This window comes from Prionailurus bengalensis, chromosome D1, assembly GCF_016509475.1.
Source record: "Prionailurus bengalensis isolate Pbe53 chromosome D1, Fcat_Pben_1.1_paternal_pri, whole genome shotgun sequence".
In the NCBI taxonomy this organism is placed as follows: domain Eukaryota; kingdom Metazoa; phylum Chordata; class Mammalia; order Carnivora; family Felidae; genus Prionailurus; species Prionailurus bengalensis.
In genome coordinates this window covers 101,629,490-101,643,751 of record NC_057346.1, presented here as the reverse complement: position 1 = coordinate 101,643,751, position 14,262 = coordinate 101,629,490, and the positions used below count along the sequence as shown (strand labels likewise).

The following is a 14,262-nucleotide window of genomic DNA, read 5'->3' as shown; positions in this document are numbered from 1 at the left end:
TGTATAAATGTATAAATGTGTAAACTTGTATAAAACTGCTTAAAGTTTTTGCATATATGAAATGATTTGATTCGCATAACCTGAAGCATTGGGACAGCAACTGCCTCACTTTTAGCTGAGAGAACTGAGTAACTGGCCTGAGGTCACACGAGTAACTGTGGTGCGGCCATGATTCAATCCCCTCCATCTGCGGAGGACTGTACTCCTTACCTACATAATTGCCCTGATGCTAAATTTGGTAGGTAATGTCCAGTCCCATTAGGATGGAGACATGAGAACGGGCTGGGTGGGACTCATCGTGAGCCAACAGACACGGGGGTATGATACCCAAGGAGACACTCACATGACATATATCTATACAAGCTCAGGGTCATACCTGAGTATGATGGATCCCCTCTTAAATTCACTCTCTAGAGCCTCCTTCTCTTCACTAGTCCTGGCTCCAATGAAAGAGAAGAATGGACAAAAGTGACCACCAACGAAGGGACACAATAACACTATTACATATCATTTTGCTAGGCAATGCACTATAACCCTGGAGAGTACAAATAACAAAATATAATCATAATTGTAATCATTTAATCCTAGCTAATAAGTGATCAGTGTGAGTTGATAGGTAATAACGTTATCAATATTGTCCCATTCATTTCTTTAAAAATGAAGCAGCAAAAATTAGAAAGTTTAAATAATTGTTTAATATCACGCAGATAATAAGTCATGGAGGGCACCTGGGTGGCTCAGTTGGTTAAGCATCTGACTCTTGATTTGTGCTCTGGTCAAGATCTCAGTCCCTGAGATGAAGCACCATGTCAGGCTCTGTACTGAAAGCATGGATCCTGCTTGTGATTCTCTCTCTCTCTCTCTCTCTCTCTCTCTCTCTCTCTCTCTCTCTCCTGCTCTCAAATAAATAAATAAACTTTAAAAAGTTTCATGAAAATAGCATTCAGACATAAAAAAAAATTGCTAGCTTGCAATCACAAACATTTGTGCAATTGGTCAACTATCTACCTTTTCTGAGATTTGATAGCCTTATCGTTAAAGAATGGTGAGTTTAAAAACAGTGATTGAAGAGTATGTTTTGGAGGAACAACAAAGAGAGTGGAGGGTAAAACTAGACAGCCAACATCTTTTCTCTCTGCACCCACACACCTTGCATACTACGGGTAATGAACACACTCTTGGTTGTCCCGATTTCCCAGGGTCAACCTGCTTTAAAGTTTTGTTTTGTTTTGTTTTGTTAATCTGAATCAATTTTCTCAAGTTAATTTTTCTGAATAAAATCCTCTCACGTTTTCCACGTAGTAGCCTTCTAAAGGATATTCTTATGGGCACGATAACAATTCTAACATATCTTTAAAAACCATTTAGTGATTTGGACTGAATAATAGGGACATTTATGCTCAAAATCAGCAAATAAGGACAGAGGAGTGAAAACCTGAAAAAGGTAGCTGAAAATATATGTGAAAAGATGCTTTAAGATAAAGTGCTACTGCATGGAGAATTCATGGAATATACAATAGGGTTGTGAAGAAGTGCAGTTAAGTAGAAAACCAAATGTCAAAGTAATAGGTCTGTCCTCAGTGTAGTCAATGTTCCAGAGCCTCTGCTGAGTGGGGTATAATTTTTTTATCCTGGGCTGTGTTCAGAAAGTATCATGGAATGACCCTGAAGCAAATTTCAAGGGAGTTTGACAGTGATAAGCCACAGGATCTAAACTGGAAGAATGGGACACACATAAATGGTAGCATCCTTAAATTGATAACAATGGCAATGATCACGAAAGCCCATCTGGACATTTTGAGTCAGCCTAAAGAACAAGCAATGTCAAGGCAGGTACAGTAAAAAGCACAGGCTAGATTTCTCCTTCCACAGGTGAAACACCAGGAAAAATGCCCAGACAAAAAATTTAACCAAATTAACGGAATGTGTTCTCTTGGATTCTGCAGCTATCCCCATCTCCAGTGGTTTCTATTTGGATTGTACTTGGTTGTCTACATCATTATGCTGATGGGCAATGTCACCTTAGTTCTGACAGAATTGGATCCTGATCTCAACTCCCATGTAGCATTATATTTGCTTGGCAGTTTTTCCTTCTTGGAAATCTGCTATACAGTGTTATCTATTACCTTCCCCGAATGCTTGTGAATCTTAGGACCCAAATAGAACTTTTTTTTTATAGTTTAGTCATGCAAATCTTTGATCCTAAGTACCTCCGTCTATAATATACCATGAAGAAATCAACACTCAATTCAAGAAGATTATTTTAGACTAAATGGGAAATCTTATTGCAAGCACTTGATCAACACAATGATAACTTAGTCAAAATCATTTTTGTCTTTTGTTTTTCCAGACATTATGTAATGGTATAATTGCCTTTTTTGTTTAAATTTCTATATTGTCCACCTATATCTCAATACATGAATAGATAATTGAGTCTCTGTAGGTCTCATTAATTCCTCATGATCACAATGTACTTGCTCACTTGCTAGCTAAAATATATATTCTCTGCATTTGATGTTTCTGGAAACTGTCTCACAATGGTATTTTATAATAATCTATAGTGTTCTATTATGATTTTTGTTTTTCAGTTCTGATATGTTATTAAAATGAGAATTTGTCAATGAAAGTGACCAATGGCAGTGAGCAAGTCATTTGAAGATATATTTGCTAGGCAGAGTTTCAGAAATCATATTATCCATGTAATTCCTTCAATATTGCCATTATTAATAAGGAATAGTTCAGAAAGCATTTATCAAATATCTACTACATGTTTGGACAAGATAAAGAAAAGATCTTGCATTATAACATCTGATGACCATGTTGTTTATTTTATATTGATAAATAAATGAAACCAGAATGGTTTCAAATAAAGTGCATACACAAACAGTAAGAGCTACAGCTGTGAGGTATGGGATGGAAGGCAAGCTTGTACTTATAAAAAGCCACATGGGGGCATCTAAGTGGCTCAGTTAGTTAAGCGACTTACTCTTCACTTTGCCTCTGGTCATGATCTCACAGTCTTGAGATAGAGCCCTGCCTGGGTCTCCACGTTGGGGCATGGAGCCCACTTAAGATTCTTTTTCTTTTTCCCTTGGTCCCTCCCTGCTCATGCTCTCTCTCTCTCTCTCTGTCTCTCTCTCCCTCTCTCTCTCTCTAAAAAAAATTTAAAAAAGGCTTCCTGGAAGAATTGAGAAGTAACAAAAAAATATATCTCAAAATTTGGTGGTAACATACCACAAGGAAAAAGTGATGTAAAGGTTTTTGTCTCAGGATTCTGTTTGTCAACATATAAGGGATAAAATGGATTAATTTGCTCTGGACACAAACATACAAAAATTGAAAATTAACAATTCTACAACACATCATTTTCAGTCAAATTCTAACCTTGTATTACATATTAACTATGTTGATATATTTCGAATTTCTCCATTAGTTGTGTTCTTTATGCCCAGGATATGAAAAGCTGGAAATTAGTAAACAATAGAAATTTTATGTACTAATTTCCCCTAAGTTCCTTTGGTCCATAAAATTAGAAAACAGCCCCCAAAAGATAAATAACTAATTTCACTATTTTCACAGATGGAGAAAAAAACAGCAGAAGTAAATCTCACTTCAGTGATGGAATTTGTTCTTTTGGGATTTTCTGATATTCCCAATCTTCAAATGTTTCTTTTTGTAATATTTTTCTTTGTCTATGTGATAATTCTGATGGGAAATAGCATCATTGTTCTCATAGTCAGGGTTGACCAGGCTCTTCAGACGCCCATGTATTTTTTCCTTAGTAATTTTTCCTTCTTGGAAATCTGTTTTGTATCTGTCACTCTTCCCAGAATGCTCACAAACCTTTGGACTCAGAAAAGAAATATTTCTTTGTTTGCCTGTGCAACACAAATGAGTTTTGTCCTTACGCTTGGAAACATAGAGTGCCTCCTTCTGACAGTGATGGCCTATGACCGCTACGTGGCCATTTGTAACCCTCTGCACTATCCTTTAGTTATGAACCACAAGGTCTGTGTCCAGATGGTAGTGGCCTGCTGGATCACTGGAGTTCCAGTGGAGACAGGGCAGACATACCAAATTTTCTCTCTGCCATTTTGTGGGTCTAACCAAATCAATCACTTCTTCTGTGACATCCCTCCACTACTCAAGTTGGCCTGTGGGGACACATTCCTGAATGAGATGTTAGTCTTTACAGTTGCTGTGATGTTTGTTACGATCCCCTTTCTGTTGATACTTGGATCCTACATCAAAATCATCTCCACCATTCTGAGGTTGCCATCAGCAACAGGACGAACCAAAGCTTTCTCCACCTGCTCGTCTCATATCACAGTTGTGGCGATGTTCTTTGGATCTGCAATCATCACATATTTACGGCCCAAGTCTAAACATTCTTCCAGAGCAGACAAGTTTCTCTCTCTTTTCTATACCATTGTCACCCCAATGTTTAATCCTATGATATACACTCTGAGAAATAAGGATGCCATGATGGCCTTGAGAAAATTGTTACCTTAATGTTTAATGTATTAGCTTCCGATTTGAGCTCATTTTCTGTTTTCTTATTTAAGTCTGCCATATTGTAATCAAAAATTAATGTTCAGTTTGCTTTCCTACATTACTATACATTGATTATGTTTACTCATTGCTGAGTTTGTTTTATGCTGGACTCTCTGATATCAGGATTGTATCCACATGGTTGCCCTGCTGATAAGAAATTAAGAAGCTAAGTATCCATCCAGCCAATCCCACCAGGCACCACTTTACTTCTCCCCCAAAGTTACTAGTGATGGCACTTTATATTTTTCTATAGCTGACTTGAGCAGTAGTTATAGGATGTTTGCTTTGTAAGGACTCACATGGCTGATAATTTATAAATTTTTCTGCAGGCATAGGATTTAAATCAAACACAACTATGTTTAAAAAGATGGAAGAAATACATCAAAATGTTCACACATGAGAGACAGTTTTGTTGTTTTAGTTTTTTTCCTCTTTTGTCTAAATTTTCTTTAGTGAACACATTTTGCTGGTAATTAAAGCAAAAAAAAAAAATACTGCTCTTTATTCTTTTAATGTCATCCTTCTGTTTTAACCTGAAAGCAAGCCAGTAAAATCAATCGCCCTTTGCTTCAAAAAATCATAATTGACCAAAAATCGTGTGATCCAACACTGGAGATACCACTGAATTGTTTTGGATAAATGACTCAAACAAGTATAATGGACATACTTAAAACACAGTCACATATGATTTCCAACATTTAAAACAAATAAAAAATAATCTCCATTTCTGGTGATAATGTACATGTTCACAGCAAGCCCATTTTTCCTGATGAAACAACTAAAAAAATTTGGGTAAACTATAAAAGTCCTCTTTGGAATGCATCAGATAGCTGTGGAAGGAAAAAAGAATAGATGAGCCTTAAGTCAGAGTGAGATAACCCACATGATCCCATTTAGTTGGCTTTCTTTTGCAAGTACAATGGTGTTATCAAATTCAAAACTGCCTAAACTCAGGGCATCTGGGTGGCTCAGTCAGTTAGGTGTCTGCCCTGTCCCAGTTTATGATCTCAGAGTTGGTGGGTTTGAGCCCCACATTGGGCTCTGTGCAGAAAGCTGGAAGCCTGCCTGGGATTCTCTGTCTCTCTGTCTCTGTCTCTCTCTCTCTCTGCCCCTCCCCTGCTTGCACTCTGTCTCTCTCTGTCTCTCTCTCTCAAAACTAAAATAAACATTATTATTTTTTAAACTGCATAAACTCATACACATGCAAGCTGGTTTGATTCACCACGAACACAACTGAGTTAGGGGTCAATGGCTGGTTCCTGTCCACAGGACTTGTGCATTTCACCTGTACAATCAGTGTAAATAATGTGTTGTCCTAATTGACTGCATAAAACTGTCAAAAAATTTTTTTAATAAACTGAATCTCTACAGTTTAGTTTTTTTTTTTTCCTTTTTCATAAACAAATTTGACCACCTTCTTATACGGTTAGAAGACGTTTCTTCATCTAGTTGGCCCATTTTTTCTTTTCTGCTGTTTTTTTTTTTTTTTTTACTTCTTGATATTTGAAATACTGAAAACTTGAATACTTGATGAATTTTTGTCAAATAGTAAATAATGAAAGAGGAAAACCTCATTCGGGGCCAAGATTGTAACAAATAAGCATGATATTTATTCATTTTCCTCTTAATGATATTTCAAGAAGAGACCTAAAATAAAACCATCCAGGGGTGCCTCGGTGGCTCAGTCGGTCTGGCTCTTGGTTTTGACTCAGATCATAATCCCAGGGTCATGGGTTCAAGCCCCATGATGGACTCTGCACTGAGCATGGAGTCTGCTTAAGATTCTCTCTCTCCCTCTGCCCCTCTCCTTTGCCTGGGATCTTTCTCTGTCTCTCTCTAAAATAAAAAATAAATTAATCAAAATAAAATAAAATAAAACAATCCAGCTAATAAAATCACCAACCCTTAAGAAATCCAAGAAGCATTTATAAAAAGAAAATAAAATATTTTATGAAGTTAAAGTTGTGTAAAATAGTGAAAGTGAGTTTTCAGTGTAATGTTGGTTTTGAAATAAATTCCGAGGTTTCAGTAGCTAATTTATATTAAGTATACATCTTCATGGCTGAAGATTAGGTCCAGATGTGGATAGTGACTAGTATCTAACTGATTTAGAATATTGTTACACATTCTGTTAATTATTTGAGTTTTCCCAGTAATTGATGCTTGAATTTAAAATAGAAATATTAGCTTACTAAATTTTATTTTCCTAGATTAATAAGGACTTCAACATTCAAAAGAAAGAATAGTAATATGGAAAACTTTGTGGCAGCACTCAGGATAAGTTTGCTTTTTCCACCTCATCTTCATGTGGAGAAAAAAATACACAAATCTTATGTATTTCATGTCATACATTAATAATTTGATTACCAAAAGCTGGATACAATTACATTTCATTTAAAGATTTTTTTCTCTCTCTCTTAGAGAGAGTGAGAGAGAGAGCAAGCAGGCAGAGGGGCAGAGGGAGAGGGGGAGATAGAATCTCAAGCAGGCTTCATGCTATCACCAGAGCCCAAAGTGGGGCTCAATCCCACGAACCGTGAGATCATGACCTGAGCTGAAATTAAGAGCCAGATGGTTAGCTGACTAAGCCACCCAGACACCCCACAATTACATATTATTTAGCATCAAGCACTATTTTATTTAATTAATGAGTGAAACTATTTATCTTAAATGCTACCATTCCTAAACGTGATCCATCAAGACGATTTTTTCTTTTGAATATTAATTTTTTTCCCTTTTAAGTACCAGGATTATCAATTTAAGAGACTTTTATTTTAACTCACTTCAGAATCAACCTGAGCATTGTATTAGGTGAAAACATTCACCATATGTACTTTTGACAAGGAATTTGTATCCATAATACGTAAAGAATACTTGCTATCCAATAATACTGACAACCAAGGAGCGGGGAGAAGAGCAAATGGACTGAATGAGCACTTCATCAAAGAAAACATACAGTCAATAAGAACATAAAAATAGGCACATACTTAGTCACAAGAGAAATGCAAATCAAAACCATCACGAAAGACCACAACCCATCCATTAGTATGGCAAAAAGTGAAAACTTTAATGATGCCAAATGTTGGGGAAGGTCAAGCTATTATCCTTCCCCCACACTGCTGGTGGAAGTGCAAAATGTTGTAACCATTTTGGAAAATATCTTTACAGTTTCTTAAAAGACAACATCACACCTACAACCCAACGCAACCATTTCACTCCCATTTACCCCAAATGGAAATATAAGCCCTACTCCAAACTTGTTCAGAAATATGCACAACTCTCTATGTGATAGAAACAACTAAAATCCCATCCCCAGATGAATGGATGAACACACTGAAGTGTATTTATCCAAGGGGAATTCAATTCTGCAGTGAAAATCAATGTGATATATACAACACAGATGAATTGAATCTTAAAGTTTTACACTAAGCAAAGACTCCAGTAAAAAACAGAGGACATTCGAATTGATTATGAATGATCTAAAGCTACAGAAATCTGATCAGTGGTTCCCTGGAGTTGGAGGCGAAAGGAAAACAGAGTGTGAAGCTGCACAATGGAATGTTTCAAGATGATGTGAATGTTCTGTATCTTGATTGTGGTAAGAGTTTCACAAGAGTATATGCTCATCAGATTTCATCAAATTTCAAATTTCATTGAATGTATTTTAGAAGTTGTACTTTATTTTATGTAAACTATGCCCCAATAATGCTGCTAATTTAAGAATGAAATTGGGGTGCTAGGGTAGATCAGTTGATTAAGCATCTGACTTATGATTTCGGCTCTGATCATGATCCCATGGTTCCTGAGATTGAACATTGAGTCTGCTTGGGATTCTTTCCCTCCCTCTTCCTCTAACCCTCCTCCACACTTTCTCTCTCTTTCTCTAACTCACTCATTATCAAAATAAATGAATAAACGTTGGAAACAAAGAATAAAATAATATTACATTGGATTAGACATAAAATATATCTTTTTAAAAAGGTAAAATATAGATATGTACCACCAATAATTACTGTTATGTAAATGTCATGCTAGAACTTCAGTCTAAAGGCTTACATATGGAGGTATCTGGGTGGTTCAGTTGGTTAAGCATCAGACTCTTGATTTTTAGCTCATGTCATGATCTCAGGGTTGTGAGATCAAGCCACACTTTGGGCTCCACACTGAGTGTGGAACCTGTTTAAAATTCTGTCCCTCTCCCTCTGCCTCTACCCCCTGACTTGCATGTGTGCACTCTCTCTCTCTCCCTAAAATAAAAAAAAAAAAGATTAAAGGTTTACAAGTTATAGCATGATACAGCACATTGTTACTGTGAACACTGTGGCAGAGCCTGGCTTATTGCTTTCCAAATATATTCCCATTTCTTTGATATATGATAAACAGTATTCCCTAGCCCTCTCATATCTACATTAGACCATGTGATTAGTTTCTACAATAGCACAAGGAGAGAAGTGATGCAATTATTCTGTGTTGAGACTCTTAAGAGTTTGTTTCCTTATTTTCTGTATATCTTTAATTCTCAGCTGTGTGAATACTGAAGATCCAATAGGGAACTCCAAAGATAAACAAATTAGGGGGAAATGGGATTCTTAGATAAAAGGAACCAGCTTCTTCTTTTTATTTTAAGTGTATTTATTTTGAGGGAAAGAGAGAGAGAGAGAGAGAGAGAGCAAGTACATGAACAGGGGAGGGGCAGAGAGAGAGGGAGAGAGAAAATCTCAAGCAGACTCCATGCTGTCAGTACAGATCCCAATGTGGGGCTCAACCTCAGGAACCATGAGATCATGACATGAGCTGAAATCAAGAATCACATGATTAACCAATTGAGCCACCCAGGTTCCCTGAGGAACCAGAGTTCCTTAATTCCTGACCACAAAATTGTACTGTGGTAAGAGTGGAAGATACTTCTTTATGTTGTTAAGCCACTGACATATCTAAGGCATTGTTTCAGTTTTAAATTAATTTTTTTGTGTGTGTGTGATGATGATATTTAGTTGAATAAAAAAGCCCTCAATTCTCTGTTTTAAGAATAAGACAGGATAGGGATTAAATTGGTCTACTCCAATAGGAGACACAGATTCAATTTGTCCCAGCCTATAAGTAACTGACATCTTATTTGAGGCAAATCATGAATGGACGTCCTATTTGTATATAAACATGAAGTCCCTCAGCTATACCAAATCAGTTACAATAATAGGTACAGAGGGCTACTGTATAAGAAGCATGCCATAGTGAAGATAAGCAGGCTTAAAATACAGAAACGAAATGCAGTTTTGGAAATGTACTATTTTGACAAATAGAAAAGCACTATTTTGACACGTAGCACTATTTTGACAAAAAGCTCCGAAAAGGAAGAAACAAACGTAATTGCAAGTACAAGTAGATGTTGGATTTGCAACTTTATGCATGATAATTGTATTGTCATACCTACCTAGAAGTAGGTGAAATAAGAAAACAATTTTGACAGGAAATTTTGATTTTTTTTCCCTTTCTTTCCTAAATAATTTAGTTGAAAATGATTATTTTTGAGGTGGATCCCATTTGGAAGTAGCTAGATACTTTCCCTGAGGTCTGAGTGGACACCATAATATGAATTGAACCATCTAGATTTTTGTCAGCAGACAGGACACGCTTCAGTTTCCACAAAACTTAATCCAGGAACCGAGCTCTCCACTCCTGAAAAGGGATCGCACCACCTAATGTATTTAAAAACCAAGCATACCATGGTCATGTGATAAAATATATGACAGATTTTTCTAAGGCTGTGGATGATCCAGATTTGAGTGAGTTATGGGAATAAAGGTAAGAAAAGAAAATCCACACCAATTATGAAGGATCTGAAATGCAATAGATAGAAAGATTTTTTAACTTTTTTTTTCCTGAAAGTAATACTAAACAAGTAAGTGGAATTTTTCCACAGGGGACTCCCCCTTAGCGAGGGAGCTTTGTGCCAAGAAGGGTTATCTACAGAGAAGGAAAGAGAAGAAAGGGTTATCTACAGAGAAAGTAAAAAAAAAAAAAAAAACTATAATGACCACAAAGCAGAAGCAGTCTCCTAGAAATCAAAATGATACACGAGAGATGTCCCCCAGGACGAGCATGACTGCTTCCTATTTAAAAGCACCTAATGTTGGAAGGTAGCAAGAGTACTGGAGAATTACAGCCACTTACTGGCACAAAAGAAGAGCTGAAAACATTTACAGTTTACAAAACACCTAGAGTCACACAAATAGCTTCATGAAAATCCATAAAGGTAAGCTATAATTGTGCTACTAGACTCTTTTATTTAAGGATACTTCTATTTTTTTTTGACATTTATTTATTATTGAGAGACAGAGTGTGAGCAGGGGAAGGGCTGAGAGAGAGGAAGACACAGAATGTGAAGCAGGCTCCAGGCTCTGAGCTGTCAGCACAGAGCCAATGTGGGGCTTGAACTCACAAACCACGAGATCATGACCTCAACGGAAGTGGGAGGCTTAACCGACTGAGCCACCCAGGTGCCCCATTAAGGATCCTTCTAAAGTTGAGGCTCAAGATACAACGAACAAAAATAGAAAAGCATAAAATTCTGAGATTTTTATCTGAAAATCAGCTAACTGCTCTTGGAGAGGAAATATCTTCCGCACCCTTCAAGATTCTCCTGGCTGGTCTAAGCATTAAATTAACACGACACAGATTGAAAGAAGAAAATTAAGTTTAATTATGTGTGCACAGAGGCCCGATAAAAAAAATTAAGACCCCCCAAAAAAAACATAGTCACGTTACTTTTATACATTTTTAAAAATGTTTTACTTTTATTTATTTTAAGAGAGAGAGTGCACACAAGTTGGGGAGGGAGAGAGAGAAAGAGAGGGAGAGAGAGAATCCAAAGCAGGCTCCATGCTGTCAATGTGGACCTGGATACGGGTCTTGATCCCACAAAGTATGAGATCATGATTGGAGCTATAATCAAGAGTCAGTCACTTAACAAACTGAGCCACTCAGTTGCCCCATTTTTATACATTTTAGACAAAGGAATCCCAAACAGTATTTGGGCTGGGGTAGTGAATTGCCAAGTGTAACAAGGTTTGTTCACATAGATTCACTGCGCCCTGAATTTCCTATTTCTGAAGATAGGAATGTCTCTCTAACTTTTTGTGCAAGGAGGGTAGCTTTCACGTCAGAAATGTATTTCCTGATGTCTAGAGACAAAAATAGGGGATTTCAGCCAAACTATTAAGGCAAAACATCAGCCGACAAGGATATAAGATGGAGATGGGAGTAGTAGATTTGATGAAGTAGGAAAACACATCATATTTGTTTTCAAAAGTTGGAGAACAAATATCAATAATATGTAACACAATTGTTAAGCAATGTTGACTGCCTGATGTTAGATGACATATTAAGTGAAGTAAGGCTGTGTGTGCATATGTGGTGTGTGTGTGTGTGTGTGTGTGTGTGTGCACGCCTCATTATTGTACTCTAGCCATTTGCATGCCCTGAATAAAAAATAATTAGGTTTAACCAAGGTTGCACTTTAATATGTAAAATTAAGAAAATAATATAAAGAAAGGGAATTGCAATTGACTGCAATGAAATTAATGACAGTGGATCATAGACTCTTACTTAGATAAAAAGGAATATATGGAAAATACTGTGAGGAATGGGGGTTATTTTTCTTGATTGAATTAAAGGTTAAGTGATACTTATCATGCATTGCATAGGATGTCTTAATAGGGAAAGTTATGGATGGGATGGGATTAATGCTTTCAGTATTTAGCAGTATTTAATGGGAAAGGTACATAAAGTAGAACAGTAACCTCACATATATTTGTTCCCACAGGAACAAAGGATTGGTTTAACTAATTGATTCTCATTAGAATAAAAATGGGAAGACTTAATACTCATTTTGAATAAGAATTAAACAACCTTTTAAGGGGAAAGGCTTGAATTGAAAGAAGATGGTACAACCCAACCAACACAGGGGAAAAAAAAATGAATCCAGCCAAAAACAATAGAAAAAGCCTGTATCATAATTCTGCTCATAATAGGGGTGCAATAATACATATTATTTCTGCAGGATATACTAAAGAATCAATGCATATTTCTCATTATCTCTATTATTACATGCAAGTATAAAACATATACATTAGGATTTTCATTCTTGAATTGATTTTAAGTGCACATCAATTTATTTTTGAGATTTCACATCTCATTTTCTGGAAACAGAGTCAAGAAATAATTTAAGAGATTGCATAAATACATTAATGCATCTACTGCAGTTAACAGGAAGGAAAATGTGGTTGGAAAATGTTAATGGACTAACCCTCTTTCATTTACTATGTCTGCAGATGGAGAATCGATTAAAAACAGGAATTTCAAATGTTACTAAACTGGTGGAATTTGTTCTCTTGGGGTTTTCTGATATTCCCAATCTCCACTGGACTCTTTTTGGGATATTTTTAGTCATCTACCTAACTATCCTGATGTGCAATAGCATCATAATATTGGTAACAAGAATTGACTCTGCTCTCCAGACCCCGATGTATTTTTTTCTTGGCAATCTCTCCTTCTTAGAAATCTGTTATGTAACAGTCACTATCCCCAGAATGCTCATGGACTTATTGACTCAGAAAGGAAATATTTCTTTCTTTGCCTGTGCTGCACAAATGTGTTTTGTCCTTATGTTTGGAGGCTCAGAGTGTCTTCTCCTGACAGTGATGGCCTATGACCGCTACGTGGCCATTTGTAACCCTCTGCACTATTCTCTAATCATGAACCACAAGGTCTGTGTCCAACTGGTGACTGTCTCCTGGATCAGTGGAGTCCCAGTTGTAATTGGGCAAACATGCCAGATTTTCTCTCTGCCCTTTTGTGGGTCTAACACAATTAATCATTTCTTCTGTGACCTCCCCCCAGTACTCAAGCTAGCTTGTGGGGACACATTTGTGAATGAGATAGCAGTCTACGTAGTTGCAGTGATATTTGTCATGGTTCCATTTCTGTTGATTGTTGTCTCCTATGGCAAAATTATCTCCAGCATTCTGAAATTGTCGTCAGCCAAAGGGAGGGCTAAAGCCTTCTCCACCTGTTCTTCTCACCTGATAGTTGTCATCTTATTCTATGGAACGGCTACCATCACGTATTTACAACCCAAACCAAATCAATCTGAAGGAGTTGGGAAATTGATCTCTCTTTTCTACACCGTTTTGATCCCAACTTTGAATCCCATTATATATACTCTGAGGAACAAAGACATCATGGTGGCACTGAGAAAATTACTAACGAAGATTTTAATATGACTCAAACACTTGAAATTGTGGAAAGAACTTGCTTATATGCTTGTCATGCAGAGACAACAGAAACATGTCTTCTAGTTTTATTCCTCAATAATGTTCATTAATAACATCAATGTAACCTCACACTATGTCAAGGAATCTTAGTTTCATAGGATTAACTTAAGGACTTTTGTAAAAAGTACAAATTATTCCAACTGCAGCAATCCAATCTGAAGATCCATCTTTCCTCTACTGTGAACTAGTGAATTAAGAGATTGCCTGAGCAATACGATGATAGTTTAACTCGGTATATCTTATAAACAGGGATTAGAGCCATGTGTTGCGATCAGTTTTTTAACCTTCCCATTTCTCCAGATATATTTGCCACCCTTCTTTGTACCTATGTTTGAATTTAGCCAATGACAAACACCAACAGCAGGCAAGATGGTGG

The 14,262-nt window shown here is 36.7% G+C and overlaps 2 protein-coding genes across 2 annotated transcripts; both read left to right on the top strand.

Moving 5' to 3' along the window:
- Positions 1–3,570: 3,570 nt before the first annotated feature.
- LOC122482765 (olfactory receptor 10AG1-like) lies at positions 3,571–4,512 on the top strand. The gene has a single exon (XM_043579061.1). It carries the CDS (start codon positions 3,580–3,582, stop codon positions 4,510–4,512), a length of 933 nt encoding a protein of 310 aa, XP_043434996.1. The 5' UTR covers positions 3,571–3,579.
- An 8,354-nt stretch (positions 4,513–12,866) lies between these two features.
- On the top strand, positions 12,867–13,835 carry LOC122482764 (olfactory receptor 10AG1-like). Its single transcript, XM_043579060.1, has one exon. It carries the CDS (start codon positions 12,885–12,887, stop codon positions 13,833–13,835), a length of 951 nt encoding a protein of 316 aa, XP_043434995.1. The 5' UTR covers positions 12,867–12,884.
- Positions 13,836–14,262: the final 427 nt, after the last annotated feature.